Below are 23,134 nucleotides of genomic sequence, written 5' to 3' on the forward strand. Positions count from 1 at the left end.
TCAGCTAAGCAGCGATAAGGAAGAGCATAATTTCTTCGTCCGTTCGGCTCATTCTCACCGTAAAGCGGAAAGACCAGCAGCGGGGAGGGTTCGATTATTGATAAAGAACTTTGTGTACCGGATAGCTGGCCGGCGGATTTCTTCGTTGTCTGAATGAAGATGATTCCTTGAAGCTTGGTGTGTGGTGGTTCCTACTTTTAATATTTTACTCAAAGACGCACACAACTTATTCTAAGTGAAATTGTTGAATTCAATTTTTTTCCGTTGTCCGTTGTTGTTATTCCTAGTCCAAGTGTGTTCGGATGATAGGGGGACTTCAGAGGGATTCAGAGAGTAAGTGTCCGTCTTCGGTTTGTAAGCGATTAGCGGAGGCTCCGGCTCATCAGTTGCTAATCGAACGTTCCTTAGAACGGTATCTCCACTGAACTGCAACTGCCCCGGTTTGTGCTGCTGCTGCTGCAATAAATCAGTTATCAGTAATTTCCAAGTGTTCCAAGTGCTGTGATTAAACCAAAAAGATGTCGAACAAATTCGATATTGAAACGGAACCGCCATCGTCCGAGCTGCTGGAGGTGGCCCGCAAAGAGCTCCGGGAAACGCCGGAAGTCCGGGAGGCTTCGATCAAGGAACTGCGCAGTCTGCTGAAGGAGGCCACCGATCTGCACTACAAGGACGATGACGATTTTCTGCTGATTTTTCTGCGCCCGTGTCATTTCTATCCGGAGAGTGCTTTAAAAATGGTAAGCGGCTAATCAGTTGAATCGATTGATTACACGATTAGGTAATGATCGATCCCGAATCCCGGGCAGTGAAAATTCAAAGTCAACACGAACTTACTGCTGCTGCTGCTGTTGGCTGCTAGCTTATCTGGATCGAATTATAATTATTTTTCGGGGTGATTGACACGTGTTGTAGGAAATTTTCAACCGTCGTTGCTTATCAATGTTTGACTGGGTCTCTCGCCTGCTTTGATCGCTTGTTAATCCGAGGTTCAAAATTTGAATTTAAACTTAACTTATGATTGAAATTTTTAAAATTAGTGATGATAACTAGGTATAGAGCTCAAATCTGTTTATAAGAGTCTCATATCTTTTTTAAATCTAACATCTTAAATTACAGTCGAACCTGTCTTTGAGATTATCCGGAATTCAGAACTTTATTTCCAGCTTCTATGAGCTGGATTTTCAATTTCCCATCGAAAATCAACTCTGTTGAGCTTCTTCCTCGCATTAAGTTTACGACGATCAAACTTTTTTTTTCTATTTTTTTTTTTGTAAGATCTCATCTGTGTTGGTGATTTTATACCACTATTCAAATAGAATTTATGATTGAAAATTACCGTGCTTAAAGCGATTGGACAGAAAAAAACGACTCTTGCCTTCCCTGGTTCAACTGTATTTAGAGTAATGCAACTGACCCATTCCAGCGTTTTTTTTTTTTATTAAATGAAATTTTTCAACCAATCCCTGTTTTTAATTTTTTTTTATTTCGCTTTTCGCTTTTTTTTAGATCGCTTTAGTTTCGTGACTTCACATCGGTCCATTATTTTGAATCACGGTTTTGCAAAGCGTCGTGTGTGACGTCTCGAAACATACAGTTCGATGAAATAATCCAAACAATAATATCAAAATTAATGCTTAACTTACTAAAAAAACTTAGAAACTCAACAAATAATGTGAGATGGTGATGAAATAGATCCATTTGTTCCCATAAAATTAAGGCTTTGTATCCAAAAAGGCCCATATAAGCAGATAAGGTTTGCAACACTGCGCACATCAATATTATTCGAAATTTATTTGTGCGATCATGTGAATATTAATTTAAAAAAAAACCAATACTAGGAAAAACTTATTCGTAAAAACGTTTAAATGTGTTCCTGAATCTTTTTAATATGAAATTGAATAGGAAAGGGAAAATAAATGATAATTTCAATGCCCTTCGATCCATTAAATGATTTTTAATGGACACTAGAGTTCCCAAATCAGCCGACTTATGAAAATCTTTTAAGTTGTCCGTTAAAATTGATCCTAGGCATCGCCAATGGTTGCTACTCCGTGATAGATCGAGGCCATCAGTTTTTTGCAAAGTCTAAAAGAATGGTAGCAGCACATTCTCAGTGCAAAAAATGCATGCTCTCCCTTTTCAAAATGATCAATAGCGGCGCCGGCCACGTCCAAGGAGTCAATGGGGGAAAAAGAAAGGTATCCAAGCAAGGAATTGTTTTAACTTGGGAAATGTAAAGATCAGGATCCATTTGGGGAATCATGTGATCATAAGTTTTTACTACATCTCATATGCTCCTAGATATTTTCTAAAGAAACTCCTGTCGTAGAGGCTTTAATTCGAGAAATAAAAAAAAACTTCTCTGAAATTTTACTTCATAGTACATTACTCATTTTCCTTTCTATCACCCCTGTGTCTCTTCCTAATTTAAAGAACGAATAATGCTTAAGTTTCACTGAGCTACAAACACTGTTCTGTATGATAAATAATCAGTGTTCGGCACAAAAGCGCTAAACCGCTAATCGCTAATTAGTTCGCTAACTTTGTGTTAGCGGTTCAATTTTACCGCTACATTTTGATAAAGCTAGCGAATTAGAATGTTCCGCTAATTTTTGGTTCTGCTAATTGAAGACCGCTATCTCTCATATATTTGTTAAAAACTCACGAAAGATTACTGATAGAGATAGAAGTATACGTTTTGTCGTACAATGAGTTGTCAAATGCTGTTAACAATTCATTTAGCCCTTATTTCAAGTTCGAATGGAAACTGTTTTTTTTTGTTTTCTAGTGTTTAGTTTGAAAATGTTGCTCACGTACACGTTTACTAAATCACTGACTTGAGATCACTGATAAAAATCTAATACATACAAAAATTGGACCAAAATGAAATCTGAGAAAAAACTGGCAACTACAATCTTGTTTTCCATTTACTGTTCAACGCTTTAGAACTGCCTTATTTTGGGTTCAAATCTCATAAGTTTTGGACCAATCCTAAAACAAGTTAAAAAAAAATCGAGTTGAAAATGGTATAATGTGCGGTGCTGTTGCTTTGATCAAGTTTGGGTCTAATGTGTATAAATGGATAGTAGAATGTGTACCGTAAATTCTGATCTAACATGAAATTCAAAAAAAAATATACATAATTTGGTAAACAGTTAGCGATTAGCGCTTTAAGCTTGAAGCGAACTTTTTAAGTTCATTTAGCGGTTTTGTTTAGCGATCGCTAACTTTGCATGCGTTAGCGATTGAATTAGCGGCGCTAATCTTTCAGTTAGCGATGCCGAACACTGTAAATAATTAATTTAAAGTTGTCAAATTACTTTGAAACTTAAGATTCTTTAAATAATTGAACGCATTTTTAACCTTTGTCTCATATTCATTTTTAATTTTTTTTTTAATTTCTAACGAATGTTGTTTGCTCACGTTGAAATATTGAGCTTCTTAGGATGTTTGAAAATTGTAAAAAAAAAATTAAAACTCTGATTCTAAAATGCCTTATATATTTTATTCAACCATTCCATTTTTTTTAAAGGCGATTAAATATAGTTCTCTAACTTAACTTTTTAAGTTTTTTATTGCGTTTTTATTTTGAGGGCAACTACCTACTGTAATCGAACTGTAACTAAACGTCGACTTCTAACATATTTGCGAAACCACTTTAATTTTGTTTCTGTCAGTCATACGCAATGCGATTGCGAATCATGGCCACTTGCGTTCTTATCTTTTGCCAATTATACAGAAATATCCAAAACTCATGATTGGAGTAAAGGCTGAATTTTGGGTGTAGCTTTTGGGGAATCATAAGCCACACCAAGAGGGGTATCGTGGGCCACCTTTAATTTAGTGTTTTTATATAGATTCATGAGATAAAATGCATTTTCCCTGTCTTTGAAGGATTCTTGTTCCACAGGTATCTTCCACAAAGTTACTCGACTGTATTTGCACTATCTTATGATAGATTTCTAACGAAAAAAAACCAACTTTTTACTGAAGATACAGGCATGGTTTGTTGTAAATAATTGTTAATTATATTTTTCACATCAACCCTATAAAACATTGTTTAAAGCTTAGTTCTTTTAGAAATGGGACACTTTCTTTTGCTTATAGCTCGTTAACTAGTAATTGTACATCCAAAATTTTGACAGCATTTTGCTGCCTGTGAAAAGTACTATCCGACCTATTTTTTTCAAAATTTTAAATTTACGCGTTTTCGAGATATTTACGATGCAAGAAAAAATGGAAAAAATAATTTTGCACACTTTCCTTCAAAATCCATAATTATCGAATTGATGGCTGACAAAACCGTTGACTATTCAAAGAATTAATGTGTGTGAATGGTGCAAAAGTATGCAAACACTGTCAAAAATGTCCACAAAGTTCAAATCAAGCATTGAGGTGAAATACATGATCAACAACTATGATTAAGGGTCATCTGGAAAGTCAATTCTCATACCAGCATTTTTTATTTGGAATAAGCGAAAAACTAAGGGTGGATCGCTGAAATGTCCAAAAAAATTTCTCCGATAAACTGAAAGTGTTGCCTAGTAATGAGTCAATCAAACCCAACCTCAAAAAACAATTTTTTGCTACTTCCAGAGCTCGTAAGCTGTACAGCCAGCACAGAGACAATGGGAAAGATGATGTTTGATTAACGACAAAACTTATGAAAAACCCTATTTACAACAAATTCCAGCGTTTGAATCCTATACTATGTCTGCTCGTGGCAAGGTCCCGAGCATTTCAAAGAATGTATTTGCAAGTTGTTTTGTATAAAATAAAATAATTTGCCCAAATTCTGCTCCTGTGAAAAAAACAACAATTTTCAAAACGAAAACTTTGCTTTTCGCTGTTTTTTAAAGCCTAAAAAGAGTAATCTTGTATGTACACTTCACAACCTCCGATCTATACTAACCAATTATACTTGAACTTCAATCTTATGATGGTTTCACTTCGATATTGTCAGATTTTGCCAGCGGAATTTGCATTAAAAACGCTTTAAAGTGGCTCAAAAATAATCAAGTTTTGTTTATTTCGAAACAGCTTTATCACTAAATTGCCCTCAGTTTCTTTTAAAAGAGAAGTATTCAACCGAAAAGTAGCAGAAATTTAAGGAGAAGGTTGTAGCAATCTAAAATTCAGATTGGACGAAGTATAAGTTTGAAAAACTGACCAATATCATGAATGAAAAAAGTGTGCGCCAGCCGATGGGAGGTACCATGAATAAAGTACATTTTTTTCTAACAAAAAAAGATAAATATTTTTTTTCAATTTTTTTCATGAATTATCATAAAATTACCTTCATTTCCTCCATAGAAAGTATTTAGATCAAACGAATGGTTTTCGAGATACACGCATTCGTAACTGTCCCATTTCTAAAAGAACTAAGCTTTAGCTCTATGTATGCAACCTAGTAAAAATAATAATTTAAAAAAAACATGTAAAAATTATATTTTTTTTCACTAATTTTCGTTTTTAGCAATACAATATTTACCACAAAATTTCACAGTACTCGAATGAAATAGTTCATAAATGAGATATTCTAGTAGAAAACTTATCCGTTTTGCAGTTTTTTTCTGTTTTATTTGCAACAAATAGGTTAAAAATTATACAATTTTCATATTCGCGGCTTGGAGTTTTTTTCATTTTTCGAGGAGTGGAAGTGATCCCAAGCAACCAAATGTCCCGTAAAACAGGTACAAAAGAGCTTACTTAGCCCCATCATAGATGTGGAGTACGTTCTTTGCAGCTCAAAATTAAAGTTCTTATTGATACTTTCAAGCAGAGCTGCAAATTATCAGTGTCAGACAGCCAATGTCAGCCGACTTTGATACTGCTTTGCATGTCTATGTCATGCGATATTGATTTTTGGTCAGCGACATGAGCTCTTGTGAGCACATTGTTGTCATGACCAAGTTGAATGAACGACATCATGCTTGCTACGACTTTTTTCTTCTTACGGCCAACAGCTACATTTTTTCAACTGTTGCGCAACTTATAACGTAAAATCTCTCCCATAACAGCCAGAAAATGAAATAGATAGATGACCGTATGTGTGGTGCGAGTGGAGTGCTAAAATGTCATTCAATATTGACATTGCTGCTTGACCGACATTGGAGCTTGGTCATTCAACTCGTAGATGACTTTGATATTCTTTCGATCACATTGACTACTAGACGTTGGTCGGGTCAAACGAAATTGACTGAAATTTATCAGCCTTGCTTTCAAGTTCCAAAACAAGTCTTAATGATCTTCTATTCAGCTTCCAAAAAAGCGTAAAATGAGCAAAAAATTCTCTTTCTATCTCAATTACACCATTGGCATCGGTTCATATAACCTTCTCTTGATTACTATGTTCTGTACATGGTGCCGCCTTGATGCCATGCGTCGGATTCCAAACTCGACAAATTGCTCAATTGCTTCTTTCCTACAATTCCTACATATATCGCATCGGAATGGTCACTCAAGTATCAAATTGCTAATTGAAAAAATAAACTTGCCCGGCTTGCGGATCAAACCCCAACCTTCGTAGAGAGAGTCGAACACGCTACCACTAGACCACGCCTAGATGTTGATCTTACAGAAACTAAAATTCGCACCCACCCAACCAGACAGTCAGCCAGCCAGCCAGGTAGAAAGCACCTCATTGCACTTTTTGTGACTTAAATAGTAAATCCCGTTTTGAGCACTTTTGTACCCTTTATGTGATTTGAGTCCTCTACAACGTACATATGAATCACTTTTGCAACTTTCAAGTTCATTTATGAGGAATTGAGGAATTGAGCAAAATAAGTCACATAAAACGTAAATATTAATCATTTTTGTAATTTTCAAGTTCATTGATGAGCACATAAAGTTCACTAAAGGGAATTGAGCAGTTGATTCTCTTTGTCAGCTAATGTGTAACTTTCAAAGCCTTCATTCAAGTAAATATGTGACTTTTGGTTGCTTGGGATGCTTATAATCTAAATGCATTAATTTTAGACTAGTTCACTTTTGAGCATTTTTCGCCGATCAAAGTCGGACTTATATGCATTTCCAAGTATCTCTGCCAAACATGAGATCTTTTGAACTAATCTCTGTTCTGCGCATTGAGTTTTTGTTAAAAAAATCCATTTTTTTGAAAATCTTTCTTATGATAATTCTAGCAATCCCCTATTTATACAAATCGATAATTTTATTATGCATGGTCGTTGATAAAAATTAAAAATTAATAAACTAACAACTTGTACAAATTTTACTGACAAGTTGAAAGATAAAAATCTGCAGTGAATCAGAAAAACATTTTTTTCACAAAAGCTTTTCTTGTAAAGCTAGCCCTATATATTTCTTTTGATATAATAAATAAAAAATTGTATATATAGCGGTCATGTTATTTAAAGATGTTTACAACCAATTTAAAGTTATCAAATAATTTGCATACAAGTTTTCTTCACATCTTCTTGATACTTGAAAATGCATGAGGAAAAATCCATATGATTCCGACTTTTATCTGCGAAAAAACCGAAAAGTGAATGACTTGAAGAAGTTAGGTTATTTTTGTCGAATTCGCCGGTTGAGTCACTGATTTCAATTTCATCACAGTCACAAAATAAACACATCTGTTTTTATCAATAGTCGCGAATCAATTTACTTTTCTCCTGCTCATGCACGCTTGAATATTTACACAGTATAAGTATGCACGATAGTTCTACGATGCTAATTCAATCGTTGTTTTATAACCTGTTTGATATTTTTATAAAATGTGTGTATAGCTTTTAATCCTATGTTAATATTCATTTATATCGATTTCAATATCTTTATTTCATCTATTCTGTACAATTTTGAATGCAAATATGTACTCACATTTAACCTTCATCCGTCCATGATTTTTTACCCGTAATAGTCTCTGGAGTGTAAATTTGACAATTCCTCGCTTAAAACGTTATAACTTTGCGCTACTACGATCATTTTTTTCAAAAAAATACATGAATAGAAACATTTTAATGTCAGTCAAAAATGTTGCGAACATTTTATACAGTTATATTCACTTGCTTTCCTTGCAATTGAACTTCTAAAATAAAAAAAAAAATAAAAAAACATCACCTACTAAATCTCCCATAAGTCACATATGGTTTACTCAAAAAAATATTTCTTCATTGTTCATGACGGCTGAACTAAAAAGCTATACGATGGAACATCGAAAACAATTTTCTCATTTCACATTTAAAAAAAGAGATTTAAAATAGCAGTCTAAAAAACGTTGTTTTCATTTCACCTCTTTTAAAACCTGATTTAGAAATGGAAACATTGTTTCAAAAATACGGCTACAAAATTCATGTTATTTCCAGCATTTTGCAATCATTAGTTTTTGGATACGTAGATAATTAAATCTCCTACGATTTTGGCTATTCGCGGTATTTATTTGAAATCTGAAAGTTTATCCTATTTTTAGTAATCTTCCTTGAGTTTGCACTCAGTGTTCAGTGAGTTTTCACTGTTTAGACCAATTAAATGTTTATACAATGGAAAGCTATATTAACTGACATTCTTATAAATTTAATAAAGTTCCGCTGTGATGAGTCACCAAATTATAAACTTCAAATCAGTCCAGAATTTTTAGTATCGTCAGAGAACGCGTGTGTTTGTTTGTTCTCTGAGAACAATGGGTGGTATTGTGAGATAGCAAAACAGAACAAACGAAATTCACAGTAAAGCGTGTCATCCCTTCGAACATGAATATTGTTTATTGAGAGAGTGGAAATTTTCCGGTGAAAAACAGTTCCATACTCAGGTCTTAGAATTAATTTTAGTGTGTCGAAAAAATGCCGTATTTTAAAATTAAATGAGTGCAGCCTCCTGAACGTCATTTTTCCGGGTTGACGCCATATAAAAGTTTGTTTCTTACATAAGCTAACTAATCAGGATTTTGAGCCTCCAGAATCTTTGACTTTATGCAGTTTTGAGTCCCTTACTTTACTCATTTTTTTAAATTCAAAAAAAGTCTGATTGTTTCAACTAAACTCCAAGCATTGCAGAAAGTTTATTCACAAAGCCGGAAAATTTGATTAATGCCGCCTCATCGACTACAAATCAAAGCAAAAAGAGCATACGTTTAAAGTTTGCTGGAAATTCCCTATCGGAGTGAACTTTGTCACAGCTTCTGAGATAAAGAAAAACATTCGCGGCTTCACAACTGTCGATAGTAGAGATGTCGGAATCGAAGACGATCTAAATTCAATTGATTTTTTCCAACTGTTGAAAAAGTAAATATTTCTGCTACCTATTTTGCTTGAAGTGTATTTGCAATCCACCCTACTTCCACATCATAATATTATGATTTCAAAATGGTATAATTACTGACTGTCAAACTTATCAAGCTAGATTAGTAAGCACACAAAACCACAGAGCTATCTCAATCAAAGTATACCGAATGTTGATATTTGATACGTTTTTTTCGGTTGATGTCCATCTTTATGAGAATCATCATAAAAAAAAATTGCAATCCAAGTAGCCTGTCTGTCTTTTTTTTTTTTGTAGTTGAGAAGCTAAATGCAGTTGAATCATCTTCTGGGACGACTGCCAAGGCGCCGGTCTTTGTCTCTTGTTTACAAACATCGCCGAGAAAGTTGTTGGATTTCCCTAGAGCAGAATAATGGTGTTTACCCACCGGATGAACTGTTACGAGACGGCAAAATCATTCATTTACATGATTGAAAGGCTTTTGTAACTGCCCTCTCGTGTTGTGTAATGTAGCTTATTATTTAAATTTGAATTCGAGAATACAGAAATAAGCATGTTGTTCTTAAAAATCAGAGTAGGAGGAATAATTTTAGATTAGTTGCATACAGCACTCACAGTAGGCTATATTCCATCTTGGTAAAATACGTTTTTAATAGCCGCCGAACTGTTTTCAAAATCCAAAGTTCTATTTCCTATTCACCATAGGTTTTTTTTGAAAGCATTATTTTTCAATAACTTTTCTTCCGTTTTCTCTTCGACAGATGCGTCGCATAGCGGAGTTCAAGAAAAGCTACCACAACCTGCTGCACAATCTGAAGCCGGAAGACGAACGGGTTGCCTTCACGGAACACAACGTGGTTAATGTGCTCACGAACCGGGATCAGAAGGGCCGCCGGGTGTTGCTGGTCAACTGTGGCGCCCTGTGGGACCCGAAGGCCGTCAGTTCCGAGCAGCTGTTCCGGATGTTCTACCTGATTCATCTGATCGCCCAGCTAGAGCCGGCCACCCAAATTAACGGTGCCGTCGTCATTATGGACTTCGATGGCCTCTCGCTCAAACAGGTCAAAGCCCTTTCGCCCTCGTTCTCCAAACTGCTGCTAACCTTCATCCAGGAAGCCCTTCCTCTACGCCTCAAGGAAGTGCACATCATCAAGCAGCCGTTCATCTTCAAAATGGTCTGGGCCCTGTTTACTCCCTTCATCAAGGAAAAGCTCAACAAGAGAGTAAGTTACACCATTTTACGGTTATGACGTATTTATAAGACAGGTGGGTGGGAGAACGCTTGGACGTAATTAAACACGGGCCGGCGCGACTTTAAGACGCATGACAAACAAACGAACAAAAGACCGATCAAAGTTCAGGTTGACGACAATCGGTCAGTCGAGTCGGTGGGGATTTATTGACGTGGAATGTTTTATTGAAATGTACGTTCGGCTTGGTGATAAGACCGGGGCGTTATCTCAAACGGGCTGATTGAATCCAAAGCTGGAAAGACTCTTTATTGGAGGTTTGAGTGAAAATTCGGACTTGGCCCGGTAATTTAAGTAAACGGTCTACGGTTTGATTTGAACTCATTGCAAACAAATACTGACGGTTACGTAAAGGTCCGGTGGCGTCAAAATCTTGTTTCGAAAAGAGATTAGTCTATTTTCATTTCCAAATAAGATGGCCCTTGAAAGACTAAAGGGGGGAAGTACATATAATGGCCAATATGCTAATATGCGCCAATCACATTTTCGAGAAACGGTCACATTTTAAACCTGTAAAATAATACCTATTGGTTTTCTACACAAGGTTTACGGACTTTTAGTTCTACTTATTTATACGGGAACCCATAAATTTGATGGGTGGTAAAAGCAACACTGAAGAATATTACTTTAGTATTAAGTATTCCAAACTAACAATTTCACATCAAGAATCAGCTTCTCACGCGTTTCTCGAGTAATTTTGGCAAAAGAAAAAGTAAGAGAAGACTACTTTTTATTTATCGTTCTGCATTCTGTGGAGTACAGGAGTTTCAAAGCAAAATAAAAAACTAAAAGTACACACCAGGGGCATGGCATCGCTATCCTTTGTCATTGAATATGACAACCATCAACATTACGGGCCCACGATTCTGTGGGCCCATAATAAACCGGACATTTTGCTGTCAAGGAACTGGACTAGATGTCAAATCCTATAAAATAATAAATGATTGCACACTAATACAACAATCATTCTGGTTACTCATTGGTTGAAATTTTGACTTTTTCAACTCCGCGCTGCTTTGAGAGGAAAACACCATAAACGTCTCTCCCGATGGTTAGAAAAAATGAAAAAAATTCTTGTTCGCAAGAAAAACCAGGTGGCCATCCCCTTAGTACACATTTAATCTTTTCTCCTGTGGACGATTTTGTCCTGTATTTTCAACAGCTGAGCTGAAATTACAGGACAGTCTCAGGACACACAAACCGCTCAGGAAAACAACTGTCAAACTCGCCTGTAGGATCGAAACGGTTTTCTCCTGTATTTTGCAGGAGGTTGCGAAATTTTCCGGTAGACTCGAGACGGGTTCTTTTCGATATATACAGTACCGTTCATAATTGTATAGACATTGGAAGCACGCGCACTGTCACTTCGACTTTGAACTTTCATAACTTTTTACTCTGATGATATTTTTTGATCAATTTTTTTTTGCGTTAGATAGATCAACTATCACACTATTATATCACAAAATTTGAGCTTTCTGGAGTTTGTGTGGCCTGAGAAACAGTAATTCTACGAAAATCGGACTTTTTGGACTTTTTTCATTCAAACTGCAATATCACTGAAACTACGCTACATTTTTTATTGAAATTTTGCAGAGTGATTGTTGAAATATAAAGCTAGCATTTCTGAAGTTTTCGAAAAGTTTTATCGATGAGATCAAAAGATACGCGAGGTGCAATTTTTCAGGCATGAACCTAGAAATGCGATTTCTATAGAATTTTGGACGATTCATGAGAACAATATCGTTTCCTCTACCAATCAGACAAAAAATGTCTGGCAAAAGCAATGAAGATAAAAAAAAATGGAATAAATGATCCATTTGTGTTTTGAAATAAGAATCTCGCGATACTATTTTGATTTTTTGGTTGAAATAGATTTACTGGTTGTTAAACAGAAAATATGATTTTCCTATGGAAACAATCGTCCAAAACTCTATAGAAATCGCATTTCTAGATTCATGAATCGTCCAAAATTCTATAGAAATCGCATTTCTAGATTCATGCCTGAAATATTGCACCTCGCGTAACCTTTGATCTCATCGATAAAACTTTTCGAAAACTTCAGACATGCTAGCTTTATATTTCAACAATCACTGTGCAAAATTTCAATAAAAAATGTAGCGTAGTTTCAGAGATATTGCAGTTTGAATGAAAAAAGTCCAAAAAGTCCGATTTTCGTAGAATTACTGTTTCTCAGGCCACACAAACTCCAGAAAGCTCAAATTTTGTAAAAAAAATTGATCAAAAAATATCATCAGAGTAAAAAGTTATGGAAGTTCAAAGTTGAAGTGACAGTGCGCTTGCTTCCAATTTCTATACAATTATGAACGGCACTGTACATGGAAAATAATGATGTGTTTAGGAGAAACTAACACTTTTTCCAATCAAAAGCACATTTATTGATACTTTATGAATAGTTTTAAATTACAACATGGTGGTCCTGATGTGCTTTTATTGTCCTGTATTTTACTTGAAAAAAAGGTGTATTTTAGCGCGAATTTTCGCAAAAAACGCGGTGTCAGTCTTTTTCAAATTCGACCAATGGCATGAAGCCCCCACAGTATGTTTAGGGTGAAAGAGATGAAAAGATAGAAGTTAAAATTCGTTGTCCGACGACATCTTGAAATCCAATATGGCGGCTTCCGCTCAACTTTAAAATGCTGGAAGTGGCTGAAAAACATATGAAACCCCTACAATAAGTCGAATTTGCTGTCCTACGCCATCTTGAACAGTGAATCAAATTGTCAAATTGTCTAAAAACAAGCGACAAAGTGAGCGTGTGATTTTGTCGTTATTCTCTCTCCGTGCGACAACCTTTTGTCTCTTCCTTATATGGAGCATGACAAAAAGGAATAGGCAATCAAGAATTGCCGCGAATTCTTATTTGAAATTGTCCTGAAATTTAAAACTTGGGACAATCCGCTTCGACTACGTGGGTAATCTAGCTGATTTCGTGATAATGAAAAATTATGTGATAAAATCATAACGAATCTGAGAAGAGCTCTTGGCCTAACATTAAGGGAACCAATGTTATTTAGAAGTGGAAATCCATAGGAGAAGTGATTCGGGGACACTGAGTCGTGACCGTGACCAATCTGTCCGGTTCCGGAACGAAATATGTCAAAGTGATCGGATTAAGACTTGAGGCATATTACTAGAAAGCTCTTGGCCTCTTCATATTGGAAATCGATAGGTGAAGCGATTCGGGGACACTGGGTCATCACCATGGCCAATTTGGCCGGTTCCGGAACGAAAAATATGTCAAAGTGATCGGATAAAGACTTGCAGCATATTAATAGAAGGCTCTTGGCCTCCTTATGAAGGGAATCATTGAGAGAAGCGATTTGGGGACACTGAATCGTGGTCATGGGAAATCTGTCCGATTCCGGGATGAAATATGTCAAAGTTATTGGATCCCCGAATCACTTCTCCTATCGATTCTCTTCATGAAGAGGCCAAGAACTTTCTGTTAATATTCCGCAAGTCTCGATCCGAAAATTTTGACATTTTTCGTTCCGGGCAAATTGGCCATAGCTACGACCCAGTGCCCCCGAATCGCTTCATATGTCGATATCCTTCATGCTGAAGCTAAAAATTTTCTTCCAATATCTCGCAAGTTATGATTCGATACCTTTTAGTTGGGTTCTTCAGACACGCTTATCCTGCTATTTATCAATAGCGACAAACGAATGTTCTGAAAAAACATTATCGGGATCCATCAGTAGAGAAATTTGTCTTTATCGTTTCAAGCGTGCAACAACGACAAAGATTTCTTTAATTTTGTAATGAAAAGTTCAAGTTGGGACAATGTCATTAGGCGATTTTTGATTCACTGATCTTGAAATTCAAGATGGCGATCTTCACTTTACATCAAAATGCTGTAAATAACTAAGAATTGCATGAATCCCCCACGATATTGGTATTGAGTGAAAGGAATCAAAAAGGAAATGAAAAATGGCTGTCTGAAATTTTACAAAAAATGTAAAATCTGAAAAAGTACTTAAAAAAATATTGAAAAATATGATCAATGTTATCAAAATAAGACAGAATAAAAACAATAAATTTACAATAATATCAAGAAAATCTGATAAACATATGATAAAACTATAACAAATGTGGTAAAAATATGGCAAAAATTTTACATTAAAATGACAAATGCGCTAGAATATCACGACAAAACTATGAAAAAAAATTGACAATCAATTGAAAAACACCTTATAGATATATGACAAAAATACGACAAAATTATGACAAAAATTGACAATAAAATAACAAAATTCTGACAGAACTGTAACAAAGTTTCGTCAATTTTTTGTCATAATTTTGTTTTTTTTTTGTCATAGTTTTGGGTTTTTTTTTATTAACTGACGGGTTTGCGCCGGGGGTCTTCAGATCCTACCCAGAATTGGGTTCATTTTCACGACTTAAAAACACATGTATTTTTTCAGATTTCTAACATTTTTATTTTTCGAGTTAAATTTCGTTAGATTTTTTTGTTAATAAAATAAAACTATATTTCAAAGCAACATAACTCTGTTATTTTTCAACGAAAATCATAAAATAGCACATCAAAACGCATTGAAATTTACCAGCTTTTCAAATGGAATATTTGTAGAAATTTGAAGTCAGTTTTGCTGCAAACTGTTTTTTTTTCTTGGGTTCTTGTTTATGTTGTTCGGTGATGTTTAGAAGAAAAGATTTGCTTGTTTTTACGTTTCGGTTTACTTAAACGTTAAAGTACAAAAGTAAAAATACTCACAAAAAAGCTATTTTTCCGCCTGCTAAGGTCGTCGCTTAAATTGGAAAGGAAGTCAAGTCGCTGCTGCTGCTGCTGCTGGTTGTCGTCGAGACGTCGGTTTATTAGAGTTTTTTTTGGATTCTCTCGTTCTCTCTCCTCTCTGAGTTTGGTCCATAGTCCGTTGTAGGCATTGGAAAATCCCTTCGAAATCTGGACTCCAGATTCTGGAGATTAACCGCTTGGTTCCCTCTCAGTTTGATGTGCAGTTTTTCCGCAATCAACCTATGCGACTTGTGGCTGATCCTCTCCAGAATTTGGGTTTTCGCAAAATCGAACGTGTGGTTAGCGTCGTCTTCCAGTGCGTGTTGCGCTAGGCCAGTTTGTTTGTTTTTCACTCTTATGCTGTTTTCATGCTGCTTGGTCCTTTTTTCCAAGGTTTGTGATGAAACTCTCTACAAAGCACGAAAAAATAGTGTTTTTTACCTGCTTTGATAAGTATTGTTGTTCCCATGTTGTTAAATAGAAGCGCGCTACCTGCAAACGAGAGCGCAGTTGTTCGACTATTGTTTGTTTTTGATGCAAAAAACGAGATTTATTGACATTATTTCTTACATAACTCTTAAAAGACACGTTGGCCCACTTTTATATCTTTAGATGAAAGTTACATCATAAATCGGACTATTATTTGCAAAATATTCGGTGATGCAGACGGCACTTTTAGACAGCTAAAAGCATATTAATAATTTTCATGTTAATGGTCATTACTTACATTTTAAATTATTATTTGAGAAGCTGGTAAGATTTCAATGCGTTTTGATGTGCTATTTTGTGATTCCACGTGCAAAATTAAAATGTTAGAAATCTGAAATAATTCATGTGTTTCAAAGTCGTTTAAATGAACCCAATTTTCAATTTTGGGGGAGATCTTCAGACCCCCGGCGCAATTGGTCAGATAATAAAAAAAAATCTCCTTTTGCCACATTTTTGTCCTAATTTTGTTATGTTTTTATTGCATTTGTAATATTTGTGTCATAGTCCTGTCAGATTTCTGTCATTTTATTGCCGATTTTGTCGTTTTTTATTATTTATTATAGTTCTCATACTTTTATCACATTTGTCATATTTTCCTTAATGTTGAACATTTTTTTTGTAATTTTTTTTTATTTTTGTCATTATTGTAAATCTGTTGTCATTGTGTGACAAATTTTGGTTCTGGTAGGATAGTCAGATTTTTTGTTTTCATTTTATTGTCAAATTCCTGCGATTTGTCATATTTTTATTCATTTTGTTTTTATTTTTGTCATGGCTTTGTCAATTAAAAGTCAAATTTAGGCAATTGTAATATTTTTTTTTTCATTTCTTTGACATTTTTGTAAAAGTCTATTTGTATATGTTTGTCATAGTTTTTTTTTCATGCGATTTTCAGTCATCTAATATATAAAGATGAGTTGGACTATATATGTTTGTTTGTTTGTATGCACCTTATACAAATCCACACCGCGTAACCGATCAGCCTGAAATTTGGTACAGAGGTGTAGTTGGACCAGGGTAAGGTTTTAGTAATAGTTCTGAGCCCCTCCTCCCTAAGAAAAGGGACCCTGCCATACAACTTTCGTTTTATTCCCACAAATCGAAAGTCATGGCACCCATTTTGGCAACCGATTTTCGTTTCCTTTGGCGGGGTTATTTTTACAATCACCAGGGGCCGGGCATTAAAAACGACCATCCAGAGTTCACGTGTACTGGAAAGCAAATCAATGCTTGCTGAGCATAAAATATTTGAAAGGGGAAATTTTAGAGGGTATTTTTTTCCTTCTACTGTTCAAAGCACGTGGTACCGGTACGAGATATTTGGATGTAATAAAATGCCTTTACTTTGAATTGAAAAATCTAACTAGCCTGTTATTAGGAATATAGATATTGACAAGAGTTGTACATAGTGTTTATCAAAGCTCTTTACCGCCGCCGCTGGGGGGCTTTGAGGCTCTACAAAACATACAGTAAACTGAACAGTGAACAATGAATTGACTTTTTCAGCTGAACAACTTTTTGGACTGAGTGTTGAAAAACTTATGAACCGATTTTCATAAATTCCAGCTTTTAAGGGCCAACCATTTTCATATTTTTGGGATTTTTCATAGGGAAAGAAAAATTTATTAGATTCAGCTTTCAGCCTTTTAGATAGCCTTCGAGGAATTCAAACGGGGGCTTAGAAAATTGATTAGGAAATTAAATCTAAGGTTTTAAGCAAGGCTGATAAATTTCAATCAATTTCGTTCGACCCGACCAACGTCTAGTTGTCAATGTCATCGAAAGAATATCAATGTCGTCTACCAGTTGAATGACCAAGCTACAATGTCAGTCATTTAGCAATGTCAATATTGAATGACATTTTTGCGCTCCACTCGCATCACACTTACGGTCGTCTTTCTATTTCATTTTCTTGCTTTTGGGTACGATTTTACGTTATATGTTGAGAAACAGTTGAAAAAATGTAGTTGTTGGTTGTAAAAAGGAAAAGTCATAGTAAGCACTATGTCGTTCATTCAACTTGGTCATGACATTGAAAGCATATGTCGCTGACCAAAAATCAGTATCGCATGACATAGACAAGGCAGTATCAAAGTCGGCTGACATTGGCTGTCTGACACTGATAATTTGCAGCCCTGGTTTTAAGTTTTATATGTTTCAATTCATTGGCCAATTTCTAACTTTTGAGTCATTTTTGGTCATCAATATGACTTGACAACATTGATCACTTTTCAAAATTAATGGGATGATTGTGTCCAACAATGGAAACATTGAAATTTAACTCAAACGAAAACTATTTCATAACATTATAATGGTAACTTCGGTTCAGAGATAGTTTATTTTCGATAACTTCGAAAACGTATTAGTGGAACTTTTAACGTTTAAGAACAAGTACTCAGTAAGGTGTGATTTTATGAAGCACACATACAATTGAAAACATGCAAAGTGAGTTTTGAACATGGTTCAACAAGATTCGAAAATCTTTTTTGAAAATTTCTAAGTAACTAAAACTTGAATATACCATTGTACAGGGAGATTGTCCAACTTGAAAAGTGGAATGATTTCCCAAAGAGATTTTTATAATAAATGGGGGATGTGAAAGTTAAAAAAAAAAACAGTTTTATCAGCTGGAGATATCAAGTAAGTGCTATTCAAGCTTCCTTAGAAATGGTGGGTAAAAAAAATGTTTGTTATGACAAGATGAACAAGGATTCAAGGGAAATAGTTTTAAATTTCTTTAAACACAAACAATATATAAAGCAACAAACTATATAGCTAACAACAACAACAAAACTATATAGCTAACATGGCTTAAAATTGGCTAAATTCCTTATATCTAATGAGGAACACAAAGCTTCCAAAATTTCGAAAAGTCCAACGAGTCATTTTGATTTATAGTTTTTGCGAACCCGAGCAACGCCGGGTACAATCAGCTAGTTAACAATATTTTAAAGTTGAGCCGAAATCGGCATGTTGGATTTCAAGATGGCTTACTATAGCGTCTGACAGCGAAATTTGACTTCTTCTAATTGAGTCCTTTCACTCTATACTAAGCTAGCTAGATTGGCTGGTTTTATCCGGAATTGCCCGGATATTCAATTCAAAATTTTTTTTGCAAAAACGCACAAAAATCTCAAATGGAGTAGTTATATTTTTTTTTTTGTAGAGAAATGAATCCAACTTAGATGAAATTTCAGGGACTAGATAAGGGAAAATTGATGTTGAATCTTGCCGTGCCTAAAATATCCAAATTTGAGTCCAACTACCGTAAGATGAAAAGATGGGAATAGATATAGACCAAGAAAAATGATTATGATCACATGGGAGAACTATTCCCTTCATTCCGATAGACATCGACACTCAACCAGTATAATATTCATACGCCAGGTTGGTCTCCTGTAGTAGAATGTTAATACATGGGCCCCGGAGAGGCGCAAGATGTGGGTTCAAGTCTCACCGGGAGACAAGGCGAATTTTTTTTTCGCATGTTTTTCAACATCAATTTTCCCTTATCTAGTCCCTGAAATTTCATCTAAGTTGGATTCATTTCTCTACAAAAAAAAAAAAAGTTTCGCTGACTTAATGTTTGAGTCAAGACCCATCTTTGGGTCACAGTTTAAAAAAAGGAGTAGTTATAGTTTTGCAATTTTACGATCAAAACCGATAATTTTCGAGCAAATTTTGTTAAAATATTCATGTATGATTTTTTGAAAGCTTAAAATGTAATTTAAAATCTTTAATGCGTAATGATTCAAGTGTTCTTCTGCTTGATTTTTATTGATAATTTGCTGTATTTTTGTCAAATTTACCAGGCTATTGCCCGGTTTTTGGGTTGAGCCCGGAGACGTGTTGGAAAAAATCTGGCAACCTTACTCTATACCCATGTTGTGGGTGTTCCATGAAATTTTCAGTCATTTAAAGCATTTTGAAGTTAGGCGGAAGCCACCATCTTTGATTTCAAAATGGCGACAAAAATCTATTTCAATTTCAAACATTGGCTGCACAAGTTAAGTGATAATTGACGAATCTTCTCTCTCAATTACAGTCCCACGTAAGAAAAGTTCTCTTTTTATACAATTAACTGTAAAGCTCTTCCTTTCATTCAAAAACATTTAAATGATTATACCATATCTTGAAACTAATTAAAGCTTATTTATACTTAGAAAAACCGTCATAAGAGATAAGAATAGCCCGAAAAATCACACAGGGATTTAAACTAAATAGAAGAATAATAGAAAAATAAGGACCTTTTTTAGCAAAATTGACAAAAAGGACAAAAACGACAGAAACGACAGAAATATTACAAAAATAAAAAAAAATACAATAATTTACAAAAATGTATTAAAAATGTCAAAACACGGTGGAAAAAAACCATAATTTCGCCAACAATATCCCATTTGCCCTCAACCATACCTATTGATGATTGATTCTCGACTAACTATAATTGGATTCTTGATTTTAACAAGTATTGTTCTAATTTTTGGAGCATGGAAATTTAGAATGACATGCTTTCAGAATCTGTAGAAGACGGCTAGTTTCCAAATTTTGAAAGAAAAAAAAGGTTATGATGAATATAAGAAAATGAGATTCACAATTCTCCGTGAGTTGTAGTGCGTTTGTCATTGGTTTTTATTCTATGCGCTTTCAAAGTTCTAACATTTATCATATCGTGTCAATTGACGGAATGGGCAGAAAATTTATATTTCTCTCCCGTTTCTATTTGTTTTTGTAAGTGCCTACGTAAGATTGTTCAATTTGGGGAAATAATCTTACTCCAATCATGACATCAACCGAGAATGCTTTTTTCTGACGAAAAAAATTAACTGTGAATGTAGTTTATATTGAAAAATCGGAATAAAAACGATTTTCAAGAAAATCGGGAGAATGATGCAGAAGCATATATACCAGCTTATGTAATAGGATCAGTATGCTAAGTTTTTGAACCAAAGGGTTAACAAAATGTTATACTTTTTACACAGACCGATTTTGTTTTCTCCTATTAACCCTTTTATGAAAATAAAATTGTTTTGAAATTTTTTATAAGTGATCTTTAAAACACACCTAGAATTTTTTTTTCTCTGGAATGAAAAGTATGTAACTGTCATGAGAATGGTAAAGAAATTGGATAGACTTTTTGAGTAGGAGTTTTCATTCCGTTTGGATGTTGGAATGTAAACACGATACTCATGGTTAAATTTTTCATCATAAATTCAAACCACCAATGAATGCATTTTTCTTCAATCTATAGAGGTTATGTGTTAATAAATTTTATGCTTGTGGTGGTAGCAACCGATTTTGATCTAGAAAAGTATTGAGTGGTTTCAGCTGAAACCATACTTATCCTGCCTGAACGCCGTTTATAGATAGGAATATAAACGTGATAATCATTGGTGAATTTTTCACAGTTAGCTTTAATCACTTACCAAAGTTTGGTAGCTCAAGTTTTTCAATTTTTGAAAAACTGAAAGCAGTAAAAAATTGACAAAATTTACATTTCTTACTGTTTCTACTAAACTTTTATGATAAAATAGCATAGTGGTTTTTCGAAACTCTTGTTGGCTAAATGTTGGTATGACGAAATCTGACGAAACGACTAAATTCACAGAACAAAATACGATGGACTCATTCTAATTTCAGCTGTTCAAATTATGTTTCGCATAAACCATTTCGCAAAAGTCTATCCAAAATTCAAAATTGATTTTCGGCCAAGAGTAGGTATGGAAACAATGGAAACAGAACAAGTTTCTTACTTACCCATTTTCTGCTTGTCGCACCCTTGGATCGCAATGGCACAGATTTTCTTCCATGGAAACGACATGCGCAAGATCCATCGCTTCATCGAGCCGTCTCTGTTGCCGGCCAACTACGGGGGAGAACGACCGGCCATGGATTACGGCGGTAGCGATTGGTATCCGTGCGTGTTCCGCCACATCGACCACGTCAACGATTGGAACACCTTTGGCTTCCGGGATGATCCCGAGCTGCAGAAGTACTTCGTTGCATAAGAAGAGTAGGATTAGACTGGAAGACATTTAATGGGAGAAATGGTATTAGAAATCGGGTATTAGATGTGTAGGAGGTAATGAATGGGGTAGAGTACAAAAATATCGTATTAGTGTAGGTATATCGCATTTATATTTGGGTGAGTACTGGAAGCATAAGGAAGAACTGGAAATGAACCAAAGTATTAACTGTAGAATCTCAAAGAACAATAAAGTATTTTATCAACTGTCTTATGAGGTGTGTTTGTTGAGATAATGAATAGAAAAGGAGAAAAGTTATATTATTGTGATCAATTATTCTGAAACCAAAACAATTTTTATTGTCTATATAAACGTCTCGGTAGTTGTGTGGTTAGCGTGGTAAGACAGTAATCGCTGGTCCACTGATGGCATGGGTTCAATTCCCATCTTGGTACTGGTTGTTAATGTTAATCTTAAGTTGTCCACGTCATTCATTCAGTCTGTAAAGGCTAAATCGGCTAAGACAGTGTATGTCTTTTTTTTATTTAAAAAAAAATCAAGTTTAAAAAAATTACGTTAACATATGCAGATTTGAGGCTCGCATTTCAATACAAATTAGCGAAACATAAAAAAGTGAACTTGTAACAAGTGGGATGACCTTGAAAAATAGACCAAAGTAGGCCACGACGCAGCTGTTCATTGACCATCTGACAAACGGCGTTGCATCAAAACAACGCATTGAGGCCAACAAACTGCGACTACTGACGTCATTAGTGATTTGCAAATGTCTACCACGATATCACGACTTGTCACTGATTGACACCCCCAGTCAATCATCTTCCTTATTCCTGATAATCTTGTTTACATTAACTATTGATTGACATCTCAAACTACTTTCTTGAAATAACTTCTCCACTTCATTTCTATCTTTTCCCCCTACAGATGTTCTTCCATGGAAGCGACATGAAGAAGTTCCACCAGTACGTTAGCCCCGATGTGCTGCCGAAGAACTACGGAGGTAATCTGCCGGAAATCGATTACTCCGGCAAGGACTGGTTCCCCTGTGTGGGTAAATGCGAGGAGCACATCCGCCGGTACAACGAGTGTGGGTTCGTCGATAAGACTGAAGGTTGAAGACCGAAGACCGCGAAGCAACGCCAAATATGACAGATGCATTCCAAACAACAACAGCTCAACACTTGTACTCACTAAACAAAATCGTTCTTGTATGCCAAATTTTCTAAAGTAAAGCCAATGTACCGTAAATTAACGAATGTTCTTAAGGTTAATGTTGATAATGTTTGTTTTATTTTCTGTTGAACTTTTTTTTTCTGTTACTGTTTTCCAATAGTTTGAATGTAATGCAAAGATTCAAGGACTGTTAAACTCATTGTTACCATATAATATTTTTTAAATAAAGTTTTAAATAATAA

General features: G+C 35.1%; 1 protein-coding gene across 2 annotated transcripts; it reads left to right on the forward strand.

Annotated features, from left to right (window-relative positions):
- The first annotated feature begins 282 nt into the window (after nt 1-282).
- LOC129747922 (retinaldehyde-binding protein 1-like) lies at nt 283-23,134 on the forward strand. 2 transcript variants are annotated; one of them, XM_055742346.1, is made up of 3 exons: nt 283-740; nt 9,984-10,445; nt 21,534-22,065. In XM_055742346.1, the coding sequence occupies exons 1-3, from the start codon at nt 519-521 to the stop codon at nt 21,741-21,743; spliced, it is 894 nt and encodes a 297-aa protein (XP_055598321.1). In that variant the 5' UTR covers nt 283-518; the 3' UTR covers nt 21,744-22,065. The 2 variants fall into 2 exon arrangements, with proteins under 2 accessions (XP_055598321.1, XP_055598322.1); XM_055742347.1 differs by lacking the exon at nt 21,534-22,065 and adding an exon at nt 22,644-23,134 and having other exon boundaries at nt 309-740.

Source organism: Uranotaenia lowii, chromosome 2 (genome assembly GCF_029784155.1).
Source record: "Uranotaenia lowii strain MFRU-FL chromosome 2, ASM2978415v1, whole genome shotgun sequence".
NCBI classification, from domain to species: Eukaryota; Metazoa; Arthropoda; class Insecta; order Diptera; family Culicidae; genus Uranotaenia; species Uranotaenia lowii.

What these genes read in the sequence shown, in the direction of transcription:
- LOC129747922 (XM_055742346.1), top strand. Translation starts at nt 519, where the DNA reads ATGTCGAACAAATTCGATATTGAAACGGAACCGCCATCGTCCGAGCTG. An exon ending in CGGAGAGTGCTTTAAAAATG is followed by an intron (nt 741 to 9,983) that starts GTAAGCGGCTAA and finishes TCTCTTCGACAG; the next exon opens with ATGCGTCGCATAGCGGAGTT. An exon ending in AGGAAAAGCTCAACAAGAGA is followed by an intron (nt 10,446 to 21,533) that starts GTAAGTTACACC and finishes GCAATGGCACAG; the next exon opens with ATTTTCTTCCATGGAAACGA.